This window comes from Gobius niger (assembly GCF_951799975.1).
Source record: "Gobius niger genome assembly, chromosome: 23".
Taxonomy (NCBI): domain Eukaryota; kingdom Metazoa; phylum Chordata; class Actinopteri; order Gobiiformes; family Gobiidae; genus Gobius; species Gobius niger.
This window is the reverse complement of record NC_136874.1, coordinates 3,305,680-3,333,631: the sequence shown is the minus strand read 5'-3', so window position 1 is coordinate 3,333,631 and position 27,952 is coordinate 3,305,680. Positions and strand designations below refer to the sequence as shown.

The following is a 27,952-nucleotide window of genomic DNA, read 5'->3' as shown; positions in this document are numbered from 1 at the left end:
GTTAGCATACATTTCCATTGACTAACATTAGCCAATGGAAATGGCTAAAAAGTGGAGAAAAAAGCCGTGGAACAGCTCCGTTAGCTGCTGAGTTACTGCTGGTAAATACAGCTAACTCACTGTGGTGTCCAAGTGTTTCAATGTGAACAATAACTCCAGTATTTTAACTTTTAAAATCTCCACTAGTTTACAGTTGCTGCTAATCCCATAATACTAGCGATATGACGTCACATTCCCGAACTCTATACAGACGGCATCTCTGGAATCGCCCATATGGTCATGTTTAAGGGGGAAAACCATTTGGAGAAAAATCTAAATTTTCTCTATTCAAATACTACTTTAACAAATGCTAAATTATGAATCGAGTTTTCTACTAAATAAAGATACAAAGACATGGAGAGGAGCAAAGTGGTTCAGCAGCCCATAAATACATAAATAAAGGAGAATGCTAACATAATGCTTCATTTTAGCACCCCTTGGTGATGCTGTCTGTATCTATGGTCATGTTCGAAGCAGCCAGAGGCAAAATAAAGGAGTATTTCTGCCATATTACCATAACAAATGCTGAATTATGAATATATACTACTTGTTTTTTAGGGTTGTTTAGAAGTATATGAACCAGTTTTTCCATCCATTTTTTTCCTTTCTATTTCCACCTTTTTTTTTAGATTTGGGTAAAGCCAAACGGCAGAATATGTGCTCGGTTAATGTGGGGATTAGCAGGTTAACTTTCCACAATAAACCTAACAGCGCCATCTGCCGCACAGTCGTCATATTTTAAACCGGAACCTTTAGTCTTTTAGTTGTAGTTCCCACCCGGTCACCAATCACAGTATCTCCAGACTCAGGCATGGCGTCCTTCACTGAACTTCAATAACAGAAAATATCGACCATATTCGTAAATTAGACCGTAGTTTGTGTACGTATTGTCTAAATATTGTTTATAATGGCGACCAAGAGCGCGTGCATCCTCCTCCAGCGACGTAAGTATTAACTTTGACGTAAAATTAGCAAAATGGATCCTAACAGTTATTTCAGTTAGGATAACGTTAAGACATGTTTTCGTAATAAAAGGGCAAATAAATGCTGTTTTCTTAAATTAGAGGGAACTTCGTCTGTTGTTGTAAATAACCACTGTTTTATGTGTTTATTTATATGTCTTTATTTAAATTTTAGTTTTATTTTAGATACATTAGCGTTTGCATAAAATAACAGTGACATAACTAGCTATAGCATCTTACGTACAACAGGGTTTTAATCGGGAAAAAAATGAAAGAAACATGCTGTAAGTGTAATAGAGTTGTTAAATAGTGGTGTAAGTTGGTAATTCAAACAAATATATGCATTTTTATTTGCTCAAAGGACATTGAGGACTTTTTATTTCATCCGACACTAATTATTTTCGGTTTTAAAGACACTTCCTGATTTTAGTTATTTTTCCCTTTGAGTGGAATCAAGTTTGACATTATTTTTTTGGTATATTATAAAGCAGACACATTTGAACATTGAAAGAAATAGTTTGTGCGCTGCTCATTTAAATATTCGGTCTTTTTTACGTTAATTATGACATCACTCACGCAATAATGAAGTACTTCCGGGTCCAAATTGTTGAGAGTTTCACTGGTAAACGCAGCAAAAAACGCAACTTTATCTGAAGCTCCAGCTGAAATAACAACAAAAAGGCCAACAACTGTTTTACATCTAATCCGAACAATATAGCTCACCATTTCTCCAGGTAGAATGAAGATTTTTTTAATATTTCTTTTATATTGTTGTGTATGGAAAAAATATGTTGATATTTAACCCCTTACCTCCCACCTGAACCGAGCACATTTTCTCCGGTTTGGCTTTACCCCAGTCCAAAAGCTTCTGGAAAAAAGCTGTGAAAATAGCAATAAAACTGAGACGAAAACAATGATGGAAATGTGAGAAAAAAGTGAGAAACATTGACAAAAAAATTACAAAAAATTGATGAAAAAGTGGCAAAAATGTCACAAAAAAATGACAAAAATTTGATTTTAAAAAAATGACAAAAAAATGTGACACAAAATGACAAAAAAAAATGACAAAAAATGACAAAAAAGTGACAAAATATGACAAAAAAAAATACAAAAATGTTACAAAAAAAACGACCAAAAAAAAATGTGATCAAAATTGATGAAAAAATGACAAAAAAGTTACAAAAATGAGTTGACTACCCAACAAAAAAAGATGGGGAAAAAATCTGATGACGTGAGGAAGAAGATCCTCTCGGTTCAGGCGGGAGTTAAGAGGTTAACACCAGAAAAGCAGCACTAATGAAAATTCAAAGTAATTGTATTATTTCTTCGTGATCATTTGTTTAGAAAGAGCCTGTAGTCGGCTCTGAAGCAGGTTAAAATCAGCTAAATCCAGTTATAATGAATATATCTAAAGCGCGATTGGACCTGGTTGTAGAGCGATGACATCACTGCCTAACAAACGTATTAGGTGTGTTTAAGATGACGTGCGCCTCGATTCCAGATGAGACCAGGCGGAGGCGTCCGAGGGCGGAGAAAGGCGCCTCTAAGCAAAGGCCCCGAGAACAGAGAGGAGGCTCAGGTCACGCAGCGTCTCGCGTTTGTTAGAAAGAGTTTGTGAATGAAACTATTTTTAAAGTTTGTGAAAACATTTGTGCTTCTCTCTAACACCAGACAGACGCCCCATCACTGCAGCAAAATAATAGACTCTCCCCTTACAGTTTAGGATTAGAATCACAAACTTATGCTGATTTAAATGTAGGCCATGTGAAGCATTTCTGCAGATCAAAGTAGATCTGTGATGAGGAAAGAGGAGGCGGGAGGCAACACGTTTCTGATCAAAACCCAACTCGTATCCAATCATCTGTCAGTGAACGTGTTTACAGCACTTCATTTCCCACAATCCCTTTGGCCTTTGTAGTTCAGGCAGCCGAGCGAGGCGAAGTTGCAAGACTCATTGATATTATGGTTGATCTGTGAAGAAAAATACAAATAAATTCACAATATTTCTACATTTTTGGGGGGTCTCCTGGAAAACTTGAACCAATCACATGCCACTTTCCGCACTCTGTTGCATTTTAGTTGTTTTAATTCTGCTGTTTGCATTAAAGGCGGTACAATGAAATATTAGAGCGTTTGACCTCGTTTGGCTGTGTTGCATTTAAGTCCAAAACTCTTGCTCACGGTGTTTTTCTTCCTCTTTAGGCTTCGCCTCCGTTGCCGCGGCAGCCCGCCCCGCCGCCCCCGAGGTCAGGAGTCATCGAAACGCGGTGTTTTCCAGTGAGCAGAGCCGACAGAGGGCGCTGTTCCCCCGCATTGAGAAGATGGAGGTGCAGATGCAGGGCCCGGGGCTGGACGGGACGCTGCTCGTCATGAACAAAGGGATGTCCACTCCGCTCAGCTGCGCCAGACGTGAGTGTCGCCCTCACATCTGGACTCGGACTTAAGTAACAAACATCCAAATTGACATCATCAAACAAACTGGATCATTGATGTGACGAGGCTTGTTTCAGCATCTATCTTCACACCACACACTGTGATTACTTAAAACTACTTTTTAACCTCTTAACCCCCGCCTTAACAGCGTAGGCCTGTGCAATTAATCAAAATTCGATTACGATTTCGATTATTGCACTAGACGATCACAAAAATAGCATAATAATAAGAACAAACGATTATTAAGGATGCCCTCTCGCTCGTCCATCCAAAGCACAAAACGTCCATCCTGCTCCGTTTGTGTGACGTGTCTGATCAGCTGAAACACCAGCGCAGCCTGACAGAACTGTAAATAACATCGTACTAATATTTTTTAAACCTAACTCTTGAGATAACACCACTGTTAAGAGCTCACCTTGTGCTGAAAGGAGAACAGCTGTTCAGAAGCCTCGACATCCTTTGCTCAGGCACTGGTTTTGTTTAGTAGAAAAGTCTAAAACTCTTCTTCAGGAGCAGATCAACGGAGCTCAAACAAACTCTTACTATTTTATGCTGCTGAGATGATTGTTTCTGTTCCTTCGCATTTCACGAGCTAAAGGCTCAGGCTTTGGTTTGACATAAAAACATTAGCGCTGTGTGATGATGTCATCAGGCTGCGCGGCTCTGTTGGACAGGTGTGAGGGCTGGCCAGCAGGGAGCAGGTATCTCTTATAGAATTAGGTTTTATTGTCCAAAGAAAATGTAGTCCATAGTTGTTTTTTAAAATAATAATAAAAATGAATAAATAAATCTTTTTTTTTTTTTAAGGCAACAAATAATCATTTCAATTATTACTAAAATAATCGAGCAGCCCTACTTGAGCGCTTCCCCTTACAGAGATACGTGAACAATATAACATTCAATCTGTGTACGAGCCTAAATCCATGTTTTTGCGCTGCACTTTGGGCTCTTGTGCTTTACACATTAATCGAATCATTTGTTGTGCCTGATCCCGTCAGACCTTGCGAGCTCAGCAGGGAAGGGCCTGGTCGGTGCTTGGATGGGAGTGACTGTTTGGGAAAGGAGCCTGGGGTGAATGCAGTGAGTGAGTGCTTGGTGGTCGGAGCGGCCAATGGACTGGTTGCCTCGCTTCCATCAGTCTGCCCCAGGGCAGCGGTGGCGTTCCCTCACTTTTGCTTATTTTTTATTACTAATGTTTTCCCTATTACACCCAATTTACTCCCCACCTTTTTCCTATTTTTGCACATTTTTTTTTCCCTAATTCTTTTCTTGTTTTACCAATTTTTTCCTCATTTTTTATTACTAATATTTTCCCTATTTCCCCCAATTTATTCCCAATTTTTTCCCATATTTTTGCTACATTTTTCCCCAAATCATTCCCCATTTTCCACACATTTCCTGGCATTGTAAATTGTCAGATCTTCCACTCATTATTGTTCAGTTTTCTGGTTCTTGATGCCAGATGTTTTCATGTACAGTAGGTTAAGTAAAAAGTATCTGTTGCTTGTTTTCCAGATCTGACGGAACATCACGTGAATAACTCGGTGCTGGCGCTGGTGGACGAAGAGCTGTGGCCTCTTCACAAACCTCTGACCGACTCCTGCTCGCTGCGACTGCTCACGTTTAAAGACGACGACCCCGCGCCGGTCAACCAGGTGCGCTTCCCAGAGTCCACATAGGTTCTTACTGCTCCAGCGAGCTTCTCCTGAGTAGGGATGGGTACCGTTCGTTTTTTTTCGATACCAAGTACTTTAACGATACCTGCTTTTCGGTTCCGGTGCCTTAACGGTACTTTTTTCGATACCAATGTTATTTTAATTCAATAAAAATAACGTGTATTAAAAGTATAGTTCAGGAAAAAATCCTAAAACGGCACAGCAGAAGCTACACAGGAGCAGCAGCGTCGCCTGTGACTTCGTGTTTTGAGCACAATTTCCACTTAAGCAGAGATAAAAAGAAAGAAAGGATGTTATTACCTCTTAAGCTGCAGAGACAGGACAGATCCACATCAGGACATGGTTTTCTTTCAGCTAAACTTTTCTAAACACACTGCGCTGTTCGACGAAGCGAAAGCAACTTTACACTCAAAGATCCTTATATGGTGTGAGCCTCACTCTGCCACTAACAATTTACCAAACCAACCATGTCTAATACAGAGTGAGCGCTCACTTTCAACAAACAACAAACAATCTTTGATATTCCTCTAGCTGCAGCTGCTGTTAAGTTGTAAACAAGAGCACGTAAGCTCCGCCTCCGGGTCTGTCGCTAAAGGTAAAGACTTGTTGTCACTGCTCTTTTTTGCTTTTCAATTTGACTAAAAGCTCAAGTTTCTAATTCAGTCCTGGTTTAGTCCTGGTTCATAACTGATTTTGTTTAGCTCTGGGTTTTACCCGGTGTAGTCCACGTCCTGGCTCAGTCCTGCTCAGTCCTGACGCAGACGCGGCTCTGCCATCTCTATTACAGAAGTTTAGCAAGTTATAGCTTTGCTTCGCTATAAGTCAGGCTACATCTATGAAATATATCTTTGCTTCGCTCCATTTGCGCTGAAGCCGCTCAGTACCTGCACACGTTCATGTTGCTTTTTTAAGACTCACTGAGGGTCATATATTGACGTTTGGAGAGAAAAAGAACCGGAAGTTGGCACCGAAAGAATTAAAAATTTTCGATACCGCCTCCGACCGAAGCTTTTCGGTCGGTTCCAAGTAGGAACCGTTTAACGGTGCCCATCCCTACTCCTGAGTAACGATCCCTTTCTCCCCCAGGCATACTGGAGGTCGTGCTCGGCTCTACTGGGACAGGTTCTGGAAACGGCCTTTAAAGACGACTTCACAGTGGAGCTGCTCGAGTCTCCGGAAGTACCAGGTACGAGACAAGTATTTTATGAACTGCGACTTGATGATGATGATAAATGTAGTGTTATAATTTGACTTCCTGTTTCGATCCAGCACGCCAAAATAAAAGCACACAGCTCGCCTCATTGATAGACAGAGAGAAAGTTGAACTAATGAATAAGATGGTGCTTTTATTTTGGCGTGCTGGGTCGAAACAGGAAGTCACTTCTTGGGCGGTGTGCCTATGATTTGAAGTTATGCACAGTCAATTTCCCAGATTTTTGGCCGCTAGATCTGAATAATGGATCGAGGTTCAAATGTAGGGTTTAATTTTGTGACGTATTAAGGTCAGCTCACACTACACGACTTTTATGCCCAATTTTGCTCTAATTCTCAGTCGTGCCGAGTCTTCTCGAGTCGCGTCTAGTCGAAGGCGGTCACACGGAGTCGGGTCGTGTAGTGTGGGGGGGTCGTGTAGTGTGGGGGGGTCATGACTGGACTGGCGTTCGAATCGTGTCGTGTGGGCGGTAGAAAGACACGACTAGACTCCAGTTGTAGGAAATCAAACCTGTTTGATTTTTCCGTGGGTGATTTTACCGTCCCAAATGTGAATGACAGACTGATATAAAGACAGAAAAACACTGCCGCGCCTCCTTTTTTTCACTTCTCTGTTAAACCAGCGGCACAAACAACTCATTTCATGGCCACAGCCCCACACACGAAAACAGCACAACTTTATATCACCAAAGGTTCACGACAACCACCTTTTCCAGCTACATTTCAACCACGAACAGAGCGGCACTTACTGAGTTTGGAGACGAACTGCTCAGCTTCACCTCGCTGCTAACGGCGGCTAGCCTCTCCCCGCTATCTCCGCCGTCTCCTCCGCCTCCTCCATCTCTGGGCTGAGGTCCGTCTCCCTCCTTTGTGTCGCCAACTTTTATCTCCATTTGACAGAACTATAGCCACATTGAAGCTTCGTAGTAGCAGTAAGCTAGCGCGGCGGTGTTGTGACATTGTTGACACCGTTGACCAATCGGGACCCACACGTTTTCCCGCTCACAAACACAGGCCTGTCTTTGCGGATTTGGGGTCAGTTTTCGAAGCCATAAAACATCAGCTGTTTGTCTGAATCATGTAGTGTGTTCACTCTTATGATTCTCAGTCGTTAAGTGTGACCCCCCAGACGTTCTATAATCGCACTGAATCCAGTCGTGTAGTGTGGACCCCCCGTTCTATATAAAATCGTATAAGACTAGAAAAATCGTGTAGTGTGTGCTGACCTTTAGTCACAAAGACTTCTTCAGAGGAGATTTTGGATCTTGTTTAGTTTTAAAATAAGCTGTTTATTGAGGTGAGGGTTAAGAGGTTAAACATGTTATTGTCAAGAATAGGATTTTTTTTGTTTCCTGGTGAAAGGTTGTATGTTAAAGCTGGTGTACCTGATTTCTTTTTCGGTTCAAACGGTCAATGTTTCTCCATAGATTATTATTATTATTTGGGAAATTGTCAAGAGCCGTTTTCTCAAAGCGCATTTTTCTCACGTTAGTGCGACAATATCTCCACATTAGTCGCTCCTACAGACGTCAAACTTTCTAATTCCCGGCCTTATTTATTGAATTTTGAATTTCGAAAAAACAACAAAACTAAACAAGATCCAAAATCCCCATTGGGAAAAGTCTTTGGAACTAAAATGTCACAAAATAAAACCATACATTTATGTAATTTGGACATTTTGGGCATTTTTATATGAAAACAGAAAATGACAGAAAACTTCAACACATTTCTTTCTCATTTTTATGTCAGTAATCTACAGCAGAAGTTTCAAATTGATATCTCTGAATTTAGAAAGTTTCCCTGTAGCCTGTGTGTAATGTTCATTTCTGTCACCGTTCTCAGTCACGTCGGGGGCGTTTTGCTGCGACCTGGTCCTTGATCCTCAGCTGGACTCCTGGACTCCCTCTGAGGTAAAGTCTGAGTTTTCATCATGAGTGACACAAAAATACTGTAGAATAAAAACACTCCCCAGAACTTCACAGAAGAACCACTAGAGGTCAGTATTTGCTTGAGTCACTAAAAGATATTACTCTCATGCATTACTTTGTGCAGTTTCTTCAGTTTCTTCCATTAGTCTGTTATAAATAGACCCTTTTCTTGGTTAGTTTTGCAGCGATGCTTTAAAATGACCAGTTTTCGTGGGACATCTGGAGCGCGATCTCACCTCCAACATTAGAATCTGCAGAGGAGGCGTGAGAACCAAGGGATCAAACGGGTTTTTGGTTATGAAAATGGAAATTCAGAGAGGATTTAATCAGGGTCAGCAGATTATAAATGTGTATAAACGAGCAGTAAGAAGAAGAAAACTAGTCAGGTCGAATGTGGAGGATGGACATGTGTTTATATGAATGTCTTTCCAAAGAGCAAAACAAAGATTAGATTTAAGATTCAAATTCTGGCTTCCTGTTTCGATCCAGCACGCCAAAATAAAAGCACACAGCTCATCTCATTGAAACACATATACTCATATAGAATATTCATTTTCCTTCCATTTTATTTCTTTGGCATTTGTATCATTTGTTTGAGGTGAAACAACCAAGAAACTTCCTTAAACCACAAAAGGGCAGAAAAAAAGTTTTTTCCCATTTTCTTAAAAACTTACATTTTTTCCCCCCAACAGCGTCAAAACTTGAATATAAAGTTATTAGATTCTTCTCGGTACCTGCTTTCGATTCTTACTAATACACATTTTTTCGATCTCAGTTGTACCTAAACCTTTTTCTCGATACCAGACCAGCCCTGAATCATGAATTTGGTCACAGTATTTTCCTCTGTCTTCTCTGCTGTTCTTACTACATCCTTTTATTTTAAAGTTGTGTCTAATTATTGCTGATAAACATCTCTTTATTCTCTCTCTCCAGGAATCGTTGCGTTCGCTGACCCGCGGGGCACAGCTGCTGATCCACCAGGACCTGGCCTTCGAGCCTCTGGACGTGCTGCCGTCTGTGGCCCTCGAGGTTTTCTCCCACAGCAGGTGAAAGAACAAATCAAGAAGATGCTTTCAGGCTCGTGAAGTTGTGCCTCACGTTTGGATTAATATGTAACAAATCACTGGAAGAGAAACGAATATCTTAAAAGTGACTGACTTTGCTTTGAAATATCGCCATTACCATTTGAAAAGGTCCTTTGTAAATCCGTCACAATGGCCGCCCTTTGTGACTGAAAGGATGTTTTTGTTTTAGGTGGAAGCAGGAGGAGGTGGAGAAGGCGGCGTCGAACAGTCCCAGAGGCACCGTGCAGCTTTACAGGTAACACACAAGCTTCACATGATCTGTCCCTGGTCTCCTCGGATCTGCCAATTCAAACCCTACTAGCTGCTAATGCTACAAACAAACAGCAGCAGCTAAACACGTGTCGCCGCCTCCGCCTTCAGGCAGATCACGGGGGGGGAGGAGTCACAGGCAGCTGCTCGTGGGGGCTCTTCGCTTCAGCACTTTCTCGCTCGCTCACCCAAGACAAGTCACATTTTAGAGACATTTTCTTTGGTGCTGAACATTTAGGACAGAATCAAACTTTCGGGTTCATGAAGTATAAGGACAAAATTAAAATAATTTTTGTCACTTTGTTTCATAAAAGAATCTCATCGTGTGAAAAGATCAGAGACTCCTGGTTTACAAGATGAAGTTAATACAAGAGCTGTGTGGCTTAGATAGAGAAGTGTGTTTGATCAAAACATATGATGCGATTCATTTAATTAATCATGATTAATTATGGTTTTGATTAATCGCAATTAATTTTGACAGCCCCAATTGATATTGAACATATTTAAGATAAGATAAGATAATCCTTTATGATCTCACAAAGGAGAAATTCACTTGTTACAGTCGGCGTTCAAGAAGATCACTCAGAGTTAATAAAGTGCAGCTGATACAGAGATTATTGCACATGTTACTTCACAGTCTTATTGTACAGTCTGACAGCAGTGGGGATGAAGGCTTTGCGGTAGCGCTCCGTCCTGCACTGAGGGTGTCTCAGTCTGCCACTGAGAGAGCTGCTCAGCTCTTCTACAGTCCCGTGCAGTGGGTGGGAGGTGTTGTCCATGATGGAGGTGAGCTTGGCTAACACCCTCCTGTCCCTCACCTCCTCCACAGAGTCCAGGGGGCAGCCCAGGACGGAGCTGGTCCTCCTGACCAGCTTGTTCAGTCTGTTCTTGTCCCGCTCTGTGCGGCCCGGGGCCCAGCACATGGCAGCGTAGTGGAGAGCAGAGGCCACCACAGAGTCATAAAGAGTCCTGAGCAGAGGCCTGCTCACTCCGAACGACCTCAGTCTCCTCAGAAGGTGGAGGCGACTTTGGCCCTTCTTGTACAGGGAGTTGGTGTTGTGGGACCAGTCCAGTTTATTGTTGAGGTGAACACCCAGGTACTTGAAACTGTCCACCTCCTCAATGTCCTCCCCCTGGATGTTCAGCGGTGTGTGCGGTAGTGGCTTCCTCGTGAAGGCGATCACCATCTCCTTCGTCTTTTGCGTATTGAATCGAAAAGGACGTATCAAATAATTCCATATAACATCGGGAGTCGTTGCATCCCTAACTGGAACTAATGTCCAGCTCTGGCGGCCTTCACAGCTAGAAGGTCCCAGGTTCGATTCCCACCTGGGCGGGGTCTTTCTGTGTGGAGCTTGCATGTTCTCACCATGTCTGCGTCGGTTTCCTAAAACTCTCACTAAAACATGTACAATAGGCCAGGACTCCCCTGGAAAAGAGATTCTTAATCTCAGTGGGACTTTCCTGGTTAAATAAATGTCAAATAAAATAAATAAATTGTCAATTCTACTCAAGAACTAATGAGACTCTTATTATTGTGATCATCAACTTATTACTTTGATGGTTTGGCTTTTACACAGGGCTGGGAACTTTTAAAGGTTTTTTCCGATACTTGTTTTTTGGTAACGAGACATGTATGTGACAAAGTGGGTTTGTCTCATTGTGTGTGTTTGTTATTTTGCTTCGTTTGCAATATACACCAGCCAACAATAACCCTCAGATTCATGTATATGTTAATAATTGTCCATTTAAAACGTTGTTTATTAATTTACTCAGACATTTACCTGTACCATCTGGTGGGAAGAAAGGAAGGGGCGTGGTGTCGGCCATTTTAAAAACTTCAGGCTGAACCATGTGGAAGGGGGGAAACTAGGAATGGTACCTGCCGGTGGGAGGTCCTTTCCCATTAGGGGAGGTATAAAAGCTGACTGCTGTAGTCACTGGGGAACCATTTTTGTATGTGACATCTGTGTGTCAGAGAAGTTCCTTTTTGCGTGAGCAATAAATGTCTGGTGAGAACTCTACCTTTATTAAGTCTGCCTGCCCATTTCAACCCCTCGTGGCCAGCTTCCTCACAATGTACAATAATAATATGTGAATTTGTTCCTTTTCCTTCCATTTAATTACTTTTACATTGGCATCATTTTCCATGACATAAAAGGAATGAAATTGTTATTTGGCCATGCTAGAATTACGTTGGGTCCTTGGGCATCCCAGTTGAGACCCACTGGTCCGACTGTCTGCTCATTGACGTCTCCACAGCGCCACCTGCTGTTCCAGAGTGAGCTGTATAACACACTTTATCCTTTTGTTTTTGTCTGACAGATGTGGGGACCACGTGCTGCTCTCCTCCGGACCCCTGATCTCCCGGACTGGCCTGTGCTCCCAGTTCGAGGTGACCGCGCTCCACAGTTTGGGAAGCGGGCCGTGGGGTCTCCAACGCCGGGCGCAGGGGCTGTCTCTGCCGCTACAGCTGCAGGTAAAACCCGGCTGAAGCTGTTCACAATCCACAGGAAGGACACGTTATGCTATCTGATGTATTACTGGTTCAAATGTTCCGCAGTGTGGCTTTAAGATCATGTTTCTATTTGTATGGAAAACCCGTGAGATTCATTTCAATCAAGTCTTACAAACAATACAAACAAAGGCTGAAGCTGTTTATTAGGAAGATGTGATTTGTGGAGAGAGGAGAGAGGAGAGCCACCTCATGACATCAGCAGGTGGAACAGCATTTTTTGAGGAGACGGCCTGATTATGGAGGATCCCTCAAAGATCCAGGTCAGTTTTTCATCAGGGACATTTGGTTAGGTTTCTAGTTAGTGTGATGGAAGCAAAGGATCCTCTCTGTCTTTTAGGATGCTTCGTGCCAGACTCTCTGTCTATTGTACAGAAAGTCCAAAGTGGTCTGAGGCCGATTGACCAGCTGATTCAGGCTGTTTTGGTTTCTAACAGAGGAGGGTTTTTCAGGAGGAGGAGGGACAATACAGTCGCTGATGGGGCTGGGCACCGTTACGTTTTTTTCGATACAGTACTTTAACGATACCTTTTTCCGATACATATACGAATATATTTGTCATATAGAACCATAAAAGTTTTATTAATTATGTTATTTCTTTCCTTTCCCTTACATTTAATTTCTTTCCAAAATTTCATTTGTTTGAGGACGTTCTTCCCCCATTTTTGCCATTTTTTTCCTATTTTTTCCCCCCCAAATTTTCCATATTTTTTCCCTAAAGTCTCCTCATTTTTCTAAGTTGAGGAGAAACTTAGAAAACTTAAGTTTTCTAAGTTTTTTCCCTAATTTTCTCAAAATTTCCCCCATTTTTTTTCACTTTTTTCCTCCAATTTGTGTTTCACTTGTTTTCCTTTAAAATATTGATGACCAACACAATCATTTTTTCCCTCCATTTCCATTTTTTTTTTTATTATTATTTTTTTTTCATGTTTTTCCAATTTTCAAACATTTTTTTTCCCCCCTAATTGTTTTTTTGTTTTGTTTTTTGTTTTGTTTTTCCCAAGTTTTCCCCCAATTTTCTCAAAATTGATCCCATTTTTTCCATTTTTTTTCTTCTACTTTCTACTTTCTACTACTTCTTCTCGTACTTCTACTTTTTTTTTCCTTTTTCCAGTTTTTTTCCCCCACATTTTTTCCCAAATTTACCCCAATTTTTTCCACTTTTTTCAATTTGTGTTTCCCCCTTTTTTCGTTGCACCTAAACCTTTTTTTTCGATACCAGACTAATATCGTTTAACGGTTCCCAGCCCGAGTCGTCGCAGTGTTTACAATCTATAATTGTTCCGAGATACTTGTAGGACTCCCAAGTACTTGTAGTAACTCCAAAGTTAGTTAATTTGTGGCGTTCCGAGTCATTTGATTCTGTTTTTCATGAATCCTGTTGTTTGTGGCTTTGTATGAATGATGTCGTCTTTCCTCAGGCGCATCACACAGTCTGGAGGAAGCTGAGAAGAAGAGCCGAGAAACTGGTGAGAAAAACCTCCAACATTTACTTGAAATTCACAGTTAATATTATGAGAGATAAATCAAAGGTCCTGGAAGCGCCTTGAAAGAGAATCCCTTGATTTACTCCCCGACCACAAACTCCTCCTAATGTTTTAGCGCAGAGGTAGGACATTTTTACTGCTATTTCTGCCACTTTATTTTGGCCAAACCTCAAAAAAAGCGGAGGGCGGATTTTGGAAGGGCAAACGCGTCTCCTTTTCATGCGCTCTTCAAAGTGCCAGTCGCATTCCAGAAAAGAGCAGGAGAGTATTTTTAAACTCCTCCAGGTTCGTTTTGCGCTGGCTCCGTTTTCTGCATAAATCGTGGAAATTAAAAGTAGGCTGTGAGATAAAATTGGACGCGTATCGAGCGAGCGTTTCCTGGCGTCGTCGGGGCTCTTTATTAATAGAGGAGCTTAATTTTGACATGGTTTGCCGATGCTACGTGGCCTATATTTTCGATTTGTTGCAAAAAATAGGCAATGATGCAACGGGGCATGGATGTTTTAAAACAAGTACACGAGTCGCAGATTAAATATTAGGGGAGTTTGAAAGGTTAGGATTAGTATGCGACAAGGAGGGATGGAACGGGGGCAGAGCAAGGTCTCAAAGGACAGAAGGGACGTAGAATAGGAGACTGAAAAATGAACTGGATGTTATATCAACTAAAGAAATGCCTGTTCATTTAGCTTCAAATTCTGTTTTCACTAATCATGTGACTCCTCTTGCCTTAGTGTATCCTAACCTGATATAAACAGCGCTAGTTTATCACACTATTAATGTGTGATATGGGTGAGGAACGTGCTTCTCTTTGGTCCTCATAGTGGGGAGCTGACATTGCTGTAATACCGCCCCCTTGTGGCCAGGGGCGACTCCAAGAGACACTTGGAAGCATTGACTCTAATGAGACTTCCGACATCCTAAGAATGGCTTAAAAGCCTGGCTCCATAGAGTTTTTCTTTTTCTACAAAATCGCTATGACCCATGTGACCACGCTGGGGGAGGTGAAATATTTTTAACCACGCTGGTTTTTGTTTATCAGCCAGAAAGTTGGAAGCATTTTCAGTGCATTGACTGGCTCCTGAGCCTGTCAGTCAAGCTCTGGAGCTCTGTGGAGGCTCCTCTTCCCGCCCTTTTGCCCTTTTAAGGAACAGGCTGTGTAGGAGGAGTCTGAGCGGCCATTAAAGCAGTACTAAGTAACTCTTGCCCCTTGAGGCCATGAGCGCAACTGCAGGTGTCATAGCAAGTTACGATTTTTTTTAACTTATTAATTGTCCTGGAGAGGAAATACTACGCTGACAGGAAAGGCGAAGGGAGAGAGGGATATTGTACATCCAATTACACAATGAAGATCATTTTTTTCACTCAAACTAAATGACGTTAGCCCGCAGCTAGCTTTGCCCGTTAGCATGTTAGCTTCTTCTTCGTGATTCTATTAGTGTGTATTGGTGGCTCCGGACCAGTAGCAGTCAAGTTGCAAACATGGTTTTCTGTCCAGAGACACCAGGGGGAGATGAAAGACCCTCCAATCCTCCCATAAACACTTGTATCACCCCCACAGGGACTACGGGAAGGATTTATTAAGTTAAACACGTTTAGTAAAGCTTTAAGGACCTTTTCTATAAATGGGGCTGAATAGGTTTTAATCTCACTCTAATTATTATATCTATGGTCGAACCAGCCCTCCAGGATTTCGCAACTTTTCACGTAAAATCAAGCAAACTCTGCAAAATCAGTACTTTTCCTTAACTCCACAACTTATGCTCAACTAAAGCGGGTTTCTGATCTGTTAAATACGTTTTACTTATATTTGTGCGTTGGAAGCGTTCAGTTCAGACTGAAGCGAGGGTTTCACATTTGGCACGGTGGCGCAGCGGGTTAGTGCTTGTGCCTCACAGGTCGAAGGTCCCGGGTTTGATTCCCACCTGGACGGGGCCTTTCTGTGTGGAGTTTGCATGTTCTCCCCGCGTAGGTTAGTGGTAGGTTATAAAAACATGTGCAATAGGTTCAATCCTCCAGCCTGGTGTTTCTGACCACCAGCCTGGCCCCACATCATGGAGGTGGTCCCCGAGCGCCGGCCACTGCTCCTACAGGTCGCCCCATGCGATACTGAGGATGGGTCAAATGCAGAGAACTCATTTCTCTAAAGAGATTAATGCAGGATAACTTAACTTAATCTCTCCCGCCTCTCCAGCGAGCGCTGCTGTCTGCTTCTATCGTCCTCTGTCCGAGTTTCTCTGCTCCTGGATCTTTATTTTGGCGATATCGGCTTTATCTGGCAGATAAACGCTGCGTGAGCATTTAGACGCTTCTTTCCTCCGTGATGCGGCGGCGTTTGTGTGAGGGGCTGGTGCTTTCTTAAGTAGCGCACCGGAGCTGAATCTCAATGTTAAAGCAGCACTCAGTAACTTGTTTACCTTAATAAATCCTTTCTGTAGTCCCTCTGGGGGTAATACAAGTGTTAATGGGATGATTAGTGGGTCTTTCATCTCCCCCTGGTGTCTCTGGCCAGAAAACCACAATTGCAACTTGACTGCCTCCTGACCAGACTCACCAATACACACTAATGGAATCACACAGAAGAAGCTAACAGGCTAACGGGCAAAGCTAACTGTGGGCTAGCGTCACTTAAACAGTATTTACAGCCAAGTTTGAGTGAAAAAAAAAGATCTCCATTGTGTAACTGTATGAACAATATCCCTCTGTCCCTTTGTCTTTTCTGTCAGTGTAGTTTTACTCTCATGGACAATGAGTAAAAAACCGCAACATGATGCGACACAGTGGCGCTTATGGCCTCTAGGGGCACGAATTGCTTAGTACTGCTTTAATGAGCGAAATAAACAGACATTTCTCCTTTAGTCTGTTCTCCTCTTGGAACTTGGAAAGTGTTTTTTCATCCTTCTGATTGGAGAACATGGCTATTACTCGAATGGCAGAGGCACAAGGCAGAATAAAACTCAAACAAAGGTTAATTGTGCTGCCCTTCCAACTACAATACATGTTTATGCAACATCACGTACATACGCTCCATACCGCTCTAAATACAATATTGATAATTAGGCCGTGTTGCTATTTTCATCCCACATCCAAATCTCATCGAGTCTCCTGAAGTATTTTAAACATGTCGCTTGAAGAAACTGTCTCCAGACTTCATCAGCGGCGCCCGGGAACTGTCCAATCTCACGGTTTGGGCACGGGCCGAGCGGCGGCTGTCCCAAATCACAAAGCTATTAACTCAAGGAGACGAGGAAGGATGGAAGGCAGCGAGCAAGGAAGGAGGGAAGGAGGGAAGGGCAGATGTGAGGTGGTTATATTAAAGACAGGCCCTCAGACAGCCAGGGGACCGCACTGTCTGGCAACGTAAAATTACATCTAGGATATTATTGCTCGCTGTGGTCGTTTTGCTGTGTCAGATGCCCTATAGTGACTGAAGCTACAGGACAAAGTTTTGGGATTTTTTTGATCACACTTCATAATAACTAACACCTTATTAATGATCATGTTTATGCTCGAGATGCTTTATCTTTTGTATGAAAGCTGAAAGTGTAGCAGGGTTTCGCTCCCTGGGCTTTACCTTAACATGTGCTTAACAGGGTGAGTAATGAAAAGAAGGTCCAGACTTACGGTTATTTTTGTTTACTTGAGGGAGGTGGAGGTGATTTCCTTTCTACACAATAACACAAGTTTCCACAATGGTTCCACGATTAGACGGGAGGATTTATCCACAAAGCTCAAAACACAGTCAGAAGCTGTTCGGCCTTAAAGTGTATTACGACACCTTACACTTTGCTAAAACACAATTAACTCAATTATATTTTAGTTTTTGCTGAACATTTTACTCAACTTTCTTTAGTTTGACATTTTTTAAGAAGACAGGAAGTGGCATAGCGTTGTAGAAGGGGGTGTGGCTTCACTGTGGGGGAAAATGGAATCTTTTGGGAAACACAATTTTTCACTCTTTTTAGCCATTTTCTAGTGGAATATGAACTTATTTATCACATATAAATAAAGTGAAGAGTATATGCCCAAATTGTTCAGTAGAAGCGAGAAAAAGGCAGTCGTAACCAGCATTAGCACGATACTAGCATGTAGCATCACGTTTGCATTCTCCATTATTTATGTATTTATGGGCTGTTGAACCACTTTGCTCCTCTCCATGTCTTTGTATCTTTATTCAGTAGAAAACTCTATTCTAATTCAGCATTTGTTGAAGTATTTTTTTTTAATAATTAGAGAAAGTCTAGATTCAGATCTCAATTGTTTTCCCCCTTAACTGTTTTCAAACTTTCTCTAATTATTCAAGAACTACTTAAACAAACTCTGAATTATGAATATAGTTTTCTACTAAATAAAGATACAAAGACATGGAGAGGAGCAAAGTGGTTCAACAGCCCATAAATACATAAATAACGGAGAGTGCTAACGTGATGCTACATGTTAGCATTGTGTTGATGCAAAACACTAGCTAGCGCAAGCTACAACTGCCGTTTTTTCGCTTCTGCTGAACAATCTGCTGTGAATAAACTTCCATATGGACCCAATTTAGACATTATTTTATTTGTGTGTGATAAATAAGTTAATATATGTATTAAAGGCACACCTGGCTCCACCCTCAAGACACACCCGACATATCTACAATAACACTTTACTCTAATTTAAACCAATAATGCATAATACGTACTAATACATTAAAGAAAATACCATATAGTGAAACTTGCACCGTATTTTTCCTCAAGTCATTTGATAAACTGTGCCTTACATATCATTAGAAAGCATTCACTGTGACTCCAACAGGTTTTTAATCTCAGTTTCTTTCATTATAATGCCATTAACCGACTTTTTTCCTCCAAAAAGTTCATAGAAAATATGATCCAAGCTCTTTCTGTACATTTTCCACACATTTACATTCCTAAATTGCCCTGTTGAGTCCATTTTGTTTTGAATATCCAAGTTTCCCCTTCACTCCTCATCCCTTTAAGTGAAAAAAAGAGTAAATGTTAAATATTGAACCTGCGGGGCATGAAAGTGTCTTAAAAGGCATTAACTGTGACTCGCTGCTATACCTGCATAAACCCCGTACATAAGTTATAAATAAATCTTAACCCTCGTCAGAAAATCCTCCGTTCGGTGTTTGCCCGAACGTCTGCCGTCCCTTTAATTGCGCGCGTATCGATCGTGTGGTTTATTAGCCTTCGCCTCTTACAGATATTGTCCTCCTCCATAAAGTCATTTGCTAATGTGTCTGTCCTCTGGTTTTACTGTGTCCGCTCATAAAAGTGCCCTTCACCTGCGTCACGAGAGGCTGAGCCCAGATTACCACAACAAGAGACGCCGCCAGATTCTTTCTCTCCTGTTCCACTTTACCCAAATCTAAAACACGTGTCAATCTAGCGACAAAAACGACATGTGAATGAGGATGAAAATGCAGAAAAAAGGATTAGAAATTGATGAAAAAGCCCCAATACCAGTAAATGTATTCAATAATAGCACAATAAATAAATCACCTCTGAGCTTTATTTTGTTTGTGGACAAATCACAGTTAAATGCAACAATAATGAGCATGAACTACAGGCCTATCGTTGACTTATAAACCAGGGCTGTCCAAACTTTTTTCACTCAGGGTCACATTCAGAAAAATAAACAAACAACTGGGCCGCGCAATTTCACCTCTATTGTATTAAAGTTATTCATTCATTTAAATTATAATTCATTTAAATGTGTTTTTTAATTGAATATGCTTAAAGTAAAAACAGCCTTCATCACAGCTTTCTGTTAATGGATTTTCATTTATTTCATATATATTAATTCTATATTAAAAAAATCTATATTTTTCAGAATTTGCAGCGGGCCAATTAAAAGTGGGCCACGGGCCGCAATTGGCCCGCAGCCTGTAGTTTGGACATCCCTGCTGTAAACTGGCCCACGTCTATTAAAGGTGCTCTTACACGTTACAAAGTAGGGCTGAAAGATATATCGTATTGATGAACATTCAAGATATTAATATCAAACAAGCAACAATATATCATTATCGTATCGATATCAAGATATGAGCGTTCAAAACATTAAAATCGAAAAAGCAAGATACAAGCCATATCGATTTTCATCAATAAAACTGCTCTCTTTATTATTATGTTTTTATGTTTCTGAAAAATGCTTGGTTTTCACCTTACCCATACTTATATCGTATCGATATCGAGATATTAAAGTTTGTCCATATCGTTCAGCCCTATTTATTTATTTATATATTTATTTGACCGGGACAATGTACATGAATCAACATTTCTGTAAATGCTTCAGAAGGCTCTTTTTCATCCGTAGTGACAGATGTAAATAGTAACACGCAACATCGTCAGTTTGAGTTGGATAAATTGTACAGTTTTCCTCAATAACATGATGCTAGAGTTTGTTGATGACATTGAAAGGACCGATCCTGCCAAAGGCTCAGCGGGCGGCGAGGGCGAGCTCCAGCTCCAATCGGGCTTTTTTCACAATGAATCGAACTAGTTCCTTCTCTCGTCCTCGTTGTGGCGCGAGAGGGTTGGGAGCACAGGGAGGGGAGGGAGTTCAGCCTCCTGAAAACTCTGTTGCTGACTTGATGTAAAGTCTTGGAGGACACAGATCAGGACTGAAACAAGTACTAGATTACCTGCAAATGCAAAACTAGCTCGTTACTTTACTCTTTATTCTGAAAATCTGACACTATGTTTTGCTCACCTCAAGGCAGAACTAACCAGCTTTTTCCTAAAACTTTGGAAACCTTTTAATTCCGTGTTTTGTTTTGTTTTTGTAGGTTGTCGTCCCAGATTCAAGTGCGACTCCACCTCCTCCTCCTTCACTTCCAGCTCCATCCAGCCAATGAAGATCTGCACCTGTAACTGTATATTTACTGTCCACATTCAAAAATCAATACGATAAAGTTAACGGACATGTTTATTGTAAAGCCTGTTTTGTTTAAATAAAGAAAATGTTATGAAATGTAAGTTCTCTTCTGTATCTGTCTGTGTCGCCCATAGATTTTAAATTTAAATAAACAAGGCTGCTGATATGTTTTGAATTAAAGAACAAAGTTGCCTAAATGGATGACGTGTGAACCCTGCCCGAGTCCAGAAACACTCCCTCATTCCTCCATTAAGTTTTAATCTTTCCCACTTGGTCTGTGCCACTTTATGACCTGCACTTCATCTAACAAAGCCCCCCTGTGTGGAGCCGTGACGCAGTACTACGCCGCTGCCGCCGCTGCGTAGTACTCGTGCCGTACTCCCTGTACTTCAGTGCACTTGAACTTGCAGCTGTTGGGTCTGTGGCGAGGGACAGGTGGCTCCATCCGTCAGAGGAGGCTTGTTTTGCACGGCTCGAAACTTGATCTGCAGAAAACTACTGCCCGTTGTAGACTTAAACATCTCATTATATACTTTCCAGTTTCAGCACTTTCCCAAACAAAGGCTTTTCTTGGCGTATTTTATATCTGAAGGGCGACTTTAACCATCATTCCTTTGTGAAAAACAGACCCGGAGTGTAAAGCTGGGTACTAGTACTTTAACAATACTTGGTTTTTGATACCAATACCTGAATGATGCTTTTACTTATACTAACATTTTACCAGAAAACAGAATGTGTGATCTGTAAATTTACAATATCAGGTTCATCTCCAATGTAAGGAAACATGTAAAAAATGGGGAATAATTTGGAGGGGGATTGGGAGTAATTGTGGCAAAAATAGGGATGAAATTGGGACTTTATTGGGGGGAAATAAGTAAAATATTAGTAATAAAAAATTGGAAAAATTAGAAAAAATAAGGGAAAAAATTGGCAAAAATAGGGAGAAAAAAAACAACCAAGTAATTTCCTTTAATGCTGTCCCTGGACCAACAGCAGGATCGATACTTAAACTTTTAATTTCCAATATCATACTGGTACTATTTAACCTCTTAACTCCCGCCTGAACCGAGAGGATCTTTTTCCTCACGTCATCAGATTTTTTTCCATCATTTTTTTGTTGGGTATTCAACTCATTTTTGTAACTTTTTTGTCTTTTTTTTGGGGTCATTTTTTGTCATATTTTTTACATTTTTTCGTCAATTTTTTATCGAATTTTTGACATTTTTTTGTCACATTTTTGTCATTTTTTGTCACATTTTTGTAATTTTTTTGTCCATTTTTTATCAATTTTTTGACATTTTTCATCAATTTTTCGTCACTTTTTTGTCAATGCTTTCTCACTTCTTTGTCACATTTCCATCATTGTTTTCGTCTCAGTTTTGTTGCTATTTTCACAGCTTTTTTCCTGAAGCTTTTGGACTGGGGTAAAGCCAAACTGGAGAAAATGTGCTCGGTTCAGGTGGGAGTTAAGGGGTTAATGGTGCCCACAATCTGAAAGTCAGTGTTATGCTATATATGGTTTAGCTCCGTGGCTTGGCCTTGAAGGGAAAGTGCTGATGACGTAGGAGGGATAAGAGGTCCAGCTGCTTCAAACCTCCTTATTCCAGAATAGTTTATACATTTATAACAAATTAGCTTTTTACTTGGTCTCAGCATTTGTTCAGTTCTCCAGAGCAGGTAGTTCACTTCACAGTTCAGCCCTTTCCTCCCAAAATACAGTCCAGTCTAATGTTTTAAAATGTATGTTATTGTGTGGTATATAGATAATCATAAGGTCTATCTAGAACTAACATTTAGTAGAATATTCCATCACTAATTTATGCATATAAGGTTAAAACACAATCTTCAATTTCTGCAAGCCAATCTAGAATACATTTGGATTGGATTAGAGTTTGTATTAGAAGCTTATGTCAAGCTAAACCACTGAATCTCTTAAGAATTGTCTGAAGGGAAGTCATATGGGGGGGGGGCTTGTAGTTTGTACCCAGGGCCCAGAATGTGATGCTACGCCCCTGCTTTCATGCCCACTTTCTGTAATCCATCCAAAAGTGGACGTTCTCTTTTGGCCGGTGTCTCTAAAGCAGTAAAACACCATCTTTAACTGTTTCACAAAAGCATAAATGGAATGATCTCGTCTCTTCTACTCCCGTCCTCGCCTTCGTCAAGTATTTGGATGACTCTTAGTGCCGTTCTTTGTCCCCGCAGTGTTGGACGAATGAGCTGAATCATCGTCGCTAATGTCCAGAACAAATTCCTTGGAAGCGGACGAGACCGACTCACAGCTGCTGCAGCCCCACACCGGTTACTGTCAGGCCCGCCCCGGGACATCTGCCACCGAGGTAGTACTGCAGTTGTAGTAGTAGTAGGTGGAGCTGTAGGGCTTGTACTAAAAAGGTCACAAGTCAACTCACTGATTTATTATGGCATGTCAAATACTACTGCTTTGTTTCTTGCCTTTTGGCTTCCATTCTAACAAAACAATCTGGATCCCGGAATCCTCCATCTGACTAATCCTTCTCCGATACTTCACTCCTCTCTTCGGCATTTCTGACATTTCTGTCTTAGTTAGTCACATGATCCGTTACCAGTTCTCCTTTTGAGCATCCGATGTAGGAGCTTCTCGCTATTTTTCATCATGGTCCATGTTTCGGAACCGTATAAGAGTTCACTAAGGTTTAGTTTAAGTGCACAAATTTATTTAGAGCAATTTTTACATTCATCTTATCTTCCAAAATTCATCCAGTGTGGATGCTCAAAATGGAGTCGGCTGAAGCAATAAGCTCATAAGTGCCGACCCCATGTTCAATTCAATGTACATTTACAGAACATAATCAATTATTGGGTCTAGATTACATTGACTTTTGATGCAAGTCCTTCCTGAGCTAAACAGATGCAGATTTTTAACGATACCATCATCAGTTTTAAGCTTCACACAAAATTTGCCATGAAGAGCATTTAAATACATAACACAGCAACTTTTCACATTTGTACATTTTGTAGAATGAACCAAAATAAACCACACTTGGTCTAAAAAGAATTACTACGTCATTAATCTTACTTAATTCGAGATTAATCACAGGTTTACACTGAAGTTCTTTCTGATATTGGTTCCAATAGTTATCTGGTGTTGTTTCTAATTATAAACTTCATTTGACTTGCGTAAGCATATTATAGTGGATTCTCTTGGTCCTGCTGTTTCCCTGTTGTCATTCCCATCTCCACTACATTTTTACTACATTTTTTTTCTTCCTTTTTTCCCTGTATAGTGTGGTGCGTTAAAAGCTGGGGTGTTTAATGGGCCGGTTGTGAGTTGGCGATAGCCCCCACTCAACAAGCCCTCACCCAGTGACCCTATCTTACAACTACAACAAGGGACTTGTGTAGCACCACTTTTGTTTCTAATTTGTAGAAACTAGCTACTCCTGCTACTTCTACTACAAGCAGCAACCTCCCTCTCTCTTGGTACAGCTTTTGCCTTCTGTGAACTGCATTTGTGGTTTCGCTGTTCCACATTGTTTTACTGGACGCTTTTGGAGTAAAAAAGCAGTTTGTTTATGCACACTGTTGTCGTGTCCTTTGGCAAGACATTTCACCCCACTTGCCTCCTGTGTCTGTGTACGTTGGTGTATGAATGAGAGAGTGAATGGTTCTTTACTGTAAAGCACGTTGGACTTGATTAAGGTAGAAAAGCGCATTATAAGTTGGGTCCATTTACCGTTTATGAGCTAAGAGCCCCCCCACACCTGCAGTACAGTGGAGGCGTCACAAGAGGCGCTACAGGATACAAGGAATGGACATAAAGGAGGGATCCGGGCAAGACTCACAGCTGAACCACACATGCCTTCTGTTGTTCTGGCTAATGGACGTTCACTGAAGAAGAAAGCAGATAAACTGTGAAACATGGTGAAAGACTGTTGTGGAGCGGAGGGAGCTGCGCAGGAGGAAGAGGAAGGAAGAGACGAGCAGTGCAGGACACCACGCTCTGAAACAGGAGGAGGCGCTGCTCCGTTTCAGAGGATCAGAGGAGACTGAAGGCAGCCAGGTTTCCTCCGGGTGCTACGGTTTCCCCGACCTCCAAAAACAGGCTGGTCAGGAAGAACACCTGAACACACTTTACTTACTACTACTTACTACTACTATAATACTTAACACTGCAGGAGAACAGGGAAACTTTTTTAAATTTAAAGGGGGGGTATTATGCAAAATTGACTTTTTCAAGCTTTACATCATGTTATTATGTCATTCCCTCATTAAAAACATGCCTGAAGTGTTGCCTTGGCACATTCACGTATTTCTGAGTAATCTGTAAAAACTCTGATGGCGGCCATTTTAGGGATAGGTTTGCCCGAGTCCTCCTAGGAACGCCCCCACCTCCTGGAGACGCCTCCGAGCTTTCGTCACCAGCCGAGTAACCAACCCCTGCTCCTCAGCAGAACCCCCTCCCCACTGATGCCACAGACAGCGTGTGGAGGGGGCGTGTCCAAAGGCTCAGAGGTTCTTAAAGAGACAGAGGCCTATTTCAAGACATTCACTACAGCCATTTTGAGAGAGACATTTTATACAAGGCAGTTATTCTAATTTACTGCATTTACAGACCAACAGAAGGTTTGTCATCATTGTAGTGTGATATAGACTGGTGCTATGTGACTGAAAAAAGCAGAATACCCCCTCTTTAAAGATATCAATTTGAAACTTTTGCTGTAGATTACTGACATAGAGGTAAATATGAGAAAGAAATGTATTACAAGTTTTTTGTCATTTTTTGTTTTAATGTGAAAATAAGGCCTTGTACAAAAACTTTTTAAGTGGGATTTTGTTTGTTATGTTTAGTTTTAAAATAAGCTGTTCATTAGTGGAAAATTCAGTAAAAAATGTCCTTAGTTTGAGAAAATGGCCTAATGGACCAAATAAATCAACAAACATTGAATCATGTTATTGTGAAGTTCCAGGTGAAAGTTTATATGATGCATAAACTCCACTCATTGGGAGAGACCTCTGCCAAGGCGCTGGCCCTATAAATATTTAACTACTTATTATAATTTTAACGAGAGAAGAAAGTATTTTGCGCACATCCCCAAATAGTACACAACTTCTCTCCCAAATTTCCCATAAAATTTTCAAAGCCCATTTCCCGCGCTCCTTCAGACGCGATTGGATTTGAACAGGGACTAAAGCTCTGGCAGTAATGCACAAGCCGATAAATAAGTCATGTTTTTGTGCTGGTCTGAGGAGATGGGAGGCGACGAGGGGAGAGATCGCCGCTTGTTGTTGGGGCTCTGAAAGACTGGGCGAGGTGTCGGGATATCTGTCGGGTTTAGACGTTGATTTGACACAGAACGAGAGAACGAGCTGTGTTTAAACACGCAGAAGAGATTTAAACAGGTCACCGTCACCTGTCACCGGGTCGGCTCATAATCTTTATATGGACCAGAGGATGTCAGGAGGATCAAGCAGAGTATATTTCTATAGCACTTTACAACACAAAAGAGAAAAACATCAACATTCACCCCAGTGCAGAGACCGGAGCACTGGACTAATATGGTCGTATTTCCTGGTTCTTGTCAGGACTCGAGCAGCAGCATTCTGGATGTTCTGCAGCTCTGACAGCTCGTTTAGAGGCCAGTGAGCAGCCGTTACAGTAATCTAATATATGCCTGTATAATAGTACAATATTGTAATTTTATAATATTACAATAGCAATATCTAGGATGTCATCAAAAATAATAAAACAAATAATTGTAATGATGGTAATAACATTCATAATATTAATAATAATATCAAATGCATTTGTTTGTATGATCATAATTCTCATTTTGATGTTGCAATAGCATAAATGTAAATCTTAAACACAGTTGTTTGTGCCTGGGTTTGGAAAATCGAATACATGAATTTTCTTATTTTCTTGTTACTTGTTTAGTATCCAATAGGAGATGTAAGCAATGGAGTCCATGCGTTCCACTCATGTAATCTCATTTCCTTTTTATTTGCAAACTTCTTCTTGGTTGTGGATACAGTCCTCATGTATTTCTGTAAATGGTAAACGTTTATTCTGTTGAATGTGGGGCAGGCGCTCATAAGCTTCTTGCTTCAGCCGACTCCTTTTGAGCATCTGTGACTGGTTAATGTGTATTTGTAAATCAGGAAAATGTAGTTGTAAACTAAACTAACCTGCTGCAGACAAACACATGGATCCCGGTCAAGAAGCCTCTAGATTTGGGTGACGCCCAACTGGACAAAATGGTCTTGGTTCGTGCCAAATGTAAAAACATGGGCAAAACAAGACAAAATACAGCAGTAGGCGTTCTGGAAGGCCTGTCTAAGTCAGTGAGTCTTCAGTCTGGACTTGAATAGTGGCAGGTCGACAGTTTTGGTCTTGCCACGGTAAAGACCAGGGCTGGACAGAAGCTCGGACAGATATGGGGGAGCTTTAAAAAGGAATAACAACAGCCAGTGGAGGGTGATGTGGGAGCGCCTGGATGTGTTTGCCGAAAGGCAGGCTGCGTTTTGCACCAACTGAAGGTGTTGGAGGACTCACACCACAATAGAGTGTGTTACAATAGTCAATGCGGGAACTGATGAAGATGATGTTGTTCTGTTGGCTTCATCAAATCAGGACCTTCATTGTGCAATGGAGCGGCTGAGATGAGGATCAGCACCTCCAAATCCGAGGCCATGGTGTCTTCCCTTCTCTAGGTCGGTGGAGAGTCTTTGCCTCAAGTGAAGGAGTTCAAGTATCTTGGCCTCTTGTTCTAAGTGAGGGAAGGAAGGAGTGTGAGATCGATAGACGGACTGGTGCAGCTCTCGATTTTTACTGATTGATCTACGTCCCACCCTCACCTATGGTCATGAGATTTGGGTAATGACCGAAAGGACGAGATCGTGGATACAGGCGGCTGAAATGAGCTTCCTTCACAGTGTGGTGGGTGCACCCTCTGAGATGGTATAAGGAGCTCAGTCACCAGAAGGATCTCGGAGTCCAGACTTGGATCGGGAAGTCTGGACATCTCTGCTCAGACTGTTGCCTCCACTGCCCGGCCCTGGATAAAGCGGAAGAAAATGGATGGATGGGAAATTGACAAATGTTTACCCCGGTGATTGATATTTGTTTAGGATTTGCTCCTCTGCACGTGCCATATCAGACTGACCAACATCACGTCCACGTTTTGAATATTTGACCTCTTTTGGACACCATTCAGAAAAAAATAATTCCACCATGGTTCATTTTGTCCTGAAAGAAAAGACATTGAACTTTGAGCCAGTTCTTGTTTCCTGCGGATCAGCCCAGTAATGACGGAGATATTCACCACTTTTGAATGTTGGATGTTTTGTCCTGGATCTTCCCAATGAAGAAAAAAAGTTGCTGCGAGAGGAAAGACTAAAACACTTTGTCTTAAATAAAATAATCCTTGGAAAAGATGAGAGCCCTGTTGTGAATGTCTCATGTCCCCGCTTTGATAAATAATTTAAATTCCTAACCATTTTGTGAAAGG

At 41.3% G+C, this 27,952-nt stretch overlaps 1 protein-coding gene across 1 annotated transcript; it reads left to right on the top strand.

Moving 5' to 3' along the window:
- Positions 1 to 838: 838 nt before the first annotated feature.
- mrpl39 (mitochondrial ribosomal protein L39) lies at positions 839 to 20,558 on the top strand. The gene is made up of 10 exons (XM_079582074.1): positions 839 to 983; positions 3,204 to 3,410; positions 4,950 to 5,089; positions 6,197 to 6,296; positions 8,165 to 8,232; positions 9,184 to 9,296; positions 9,505 to 9,570; positions 11,910 to 12,063; positions 13,521 to 13,568; positions 20,374 to 20,558. Exons 1-10 carry the CDS (start codon positions 947 to 949, stop codon positions 20,440 to 20,442), a joined length of 1,002 nt encoding a protein of 333 aa, XP_079438200.1. The 5' UTR covers positions 839 to 946; the 3' UTR covers positions 20,443 to 20,558.
- The last annotated feature ends 7,394 nt before the right edge of the window (positions 20,559 to 27,952 follow it).

What these genes read in the sequence shown, in the direction of transcription:
- mrpl39 (XM_079582074.1), top strand. Translation starts at nt 947, where the DNA reads ATGGCGACCAAGAGCGCGTGCATCCTCCTCCAGCGAC. An exon ending in GTGCATCCTCCTCCAGCGAC is followed by an intron (nt 984 to 3,203) that starts GTAAGTATTAAC and finishes CTTCCTCTTTAG; the next exon opens with GCTTCGCCTCCGTTGCCGCG. An exon ending in GAAGAAGAGCCGAGAAACTG is followed by an intron (nt 13,569 to 20,373) that starts GTGAGAAAAACC and finishes TTGTTTTTGTAG; the next exon opens with GTTGTCGTCCCAGATTCAAG.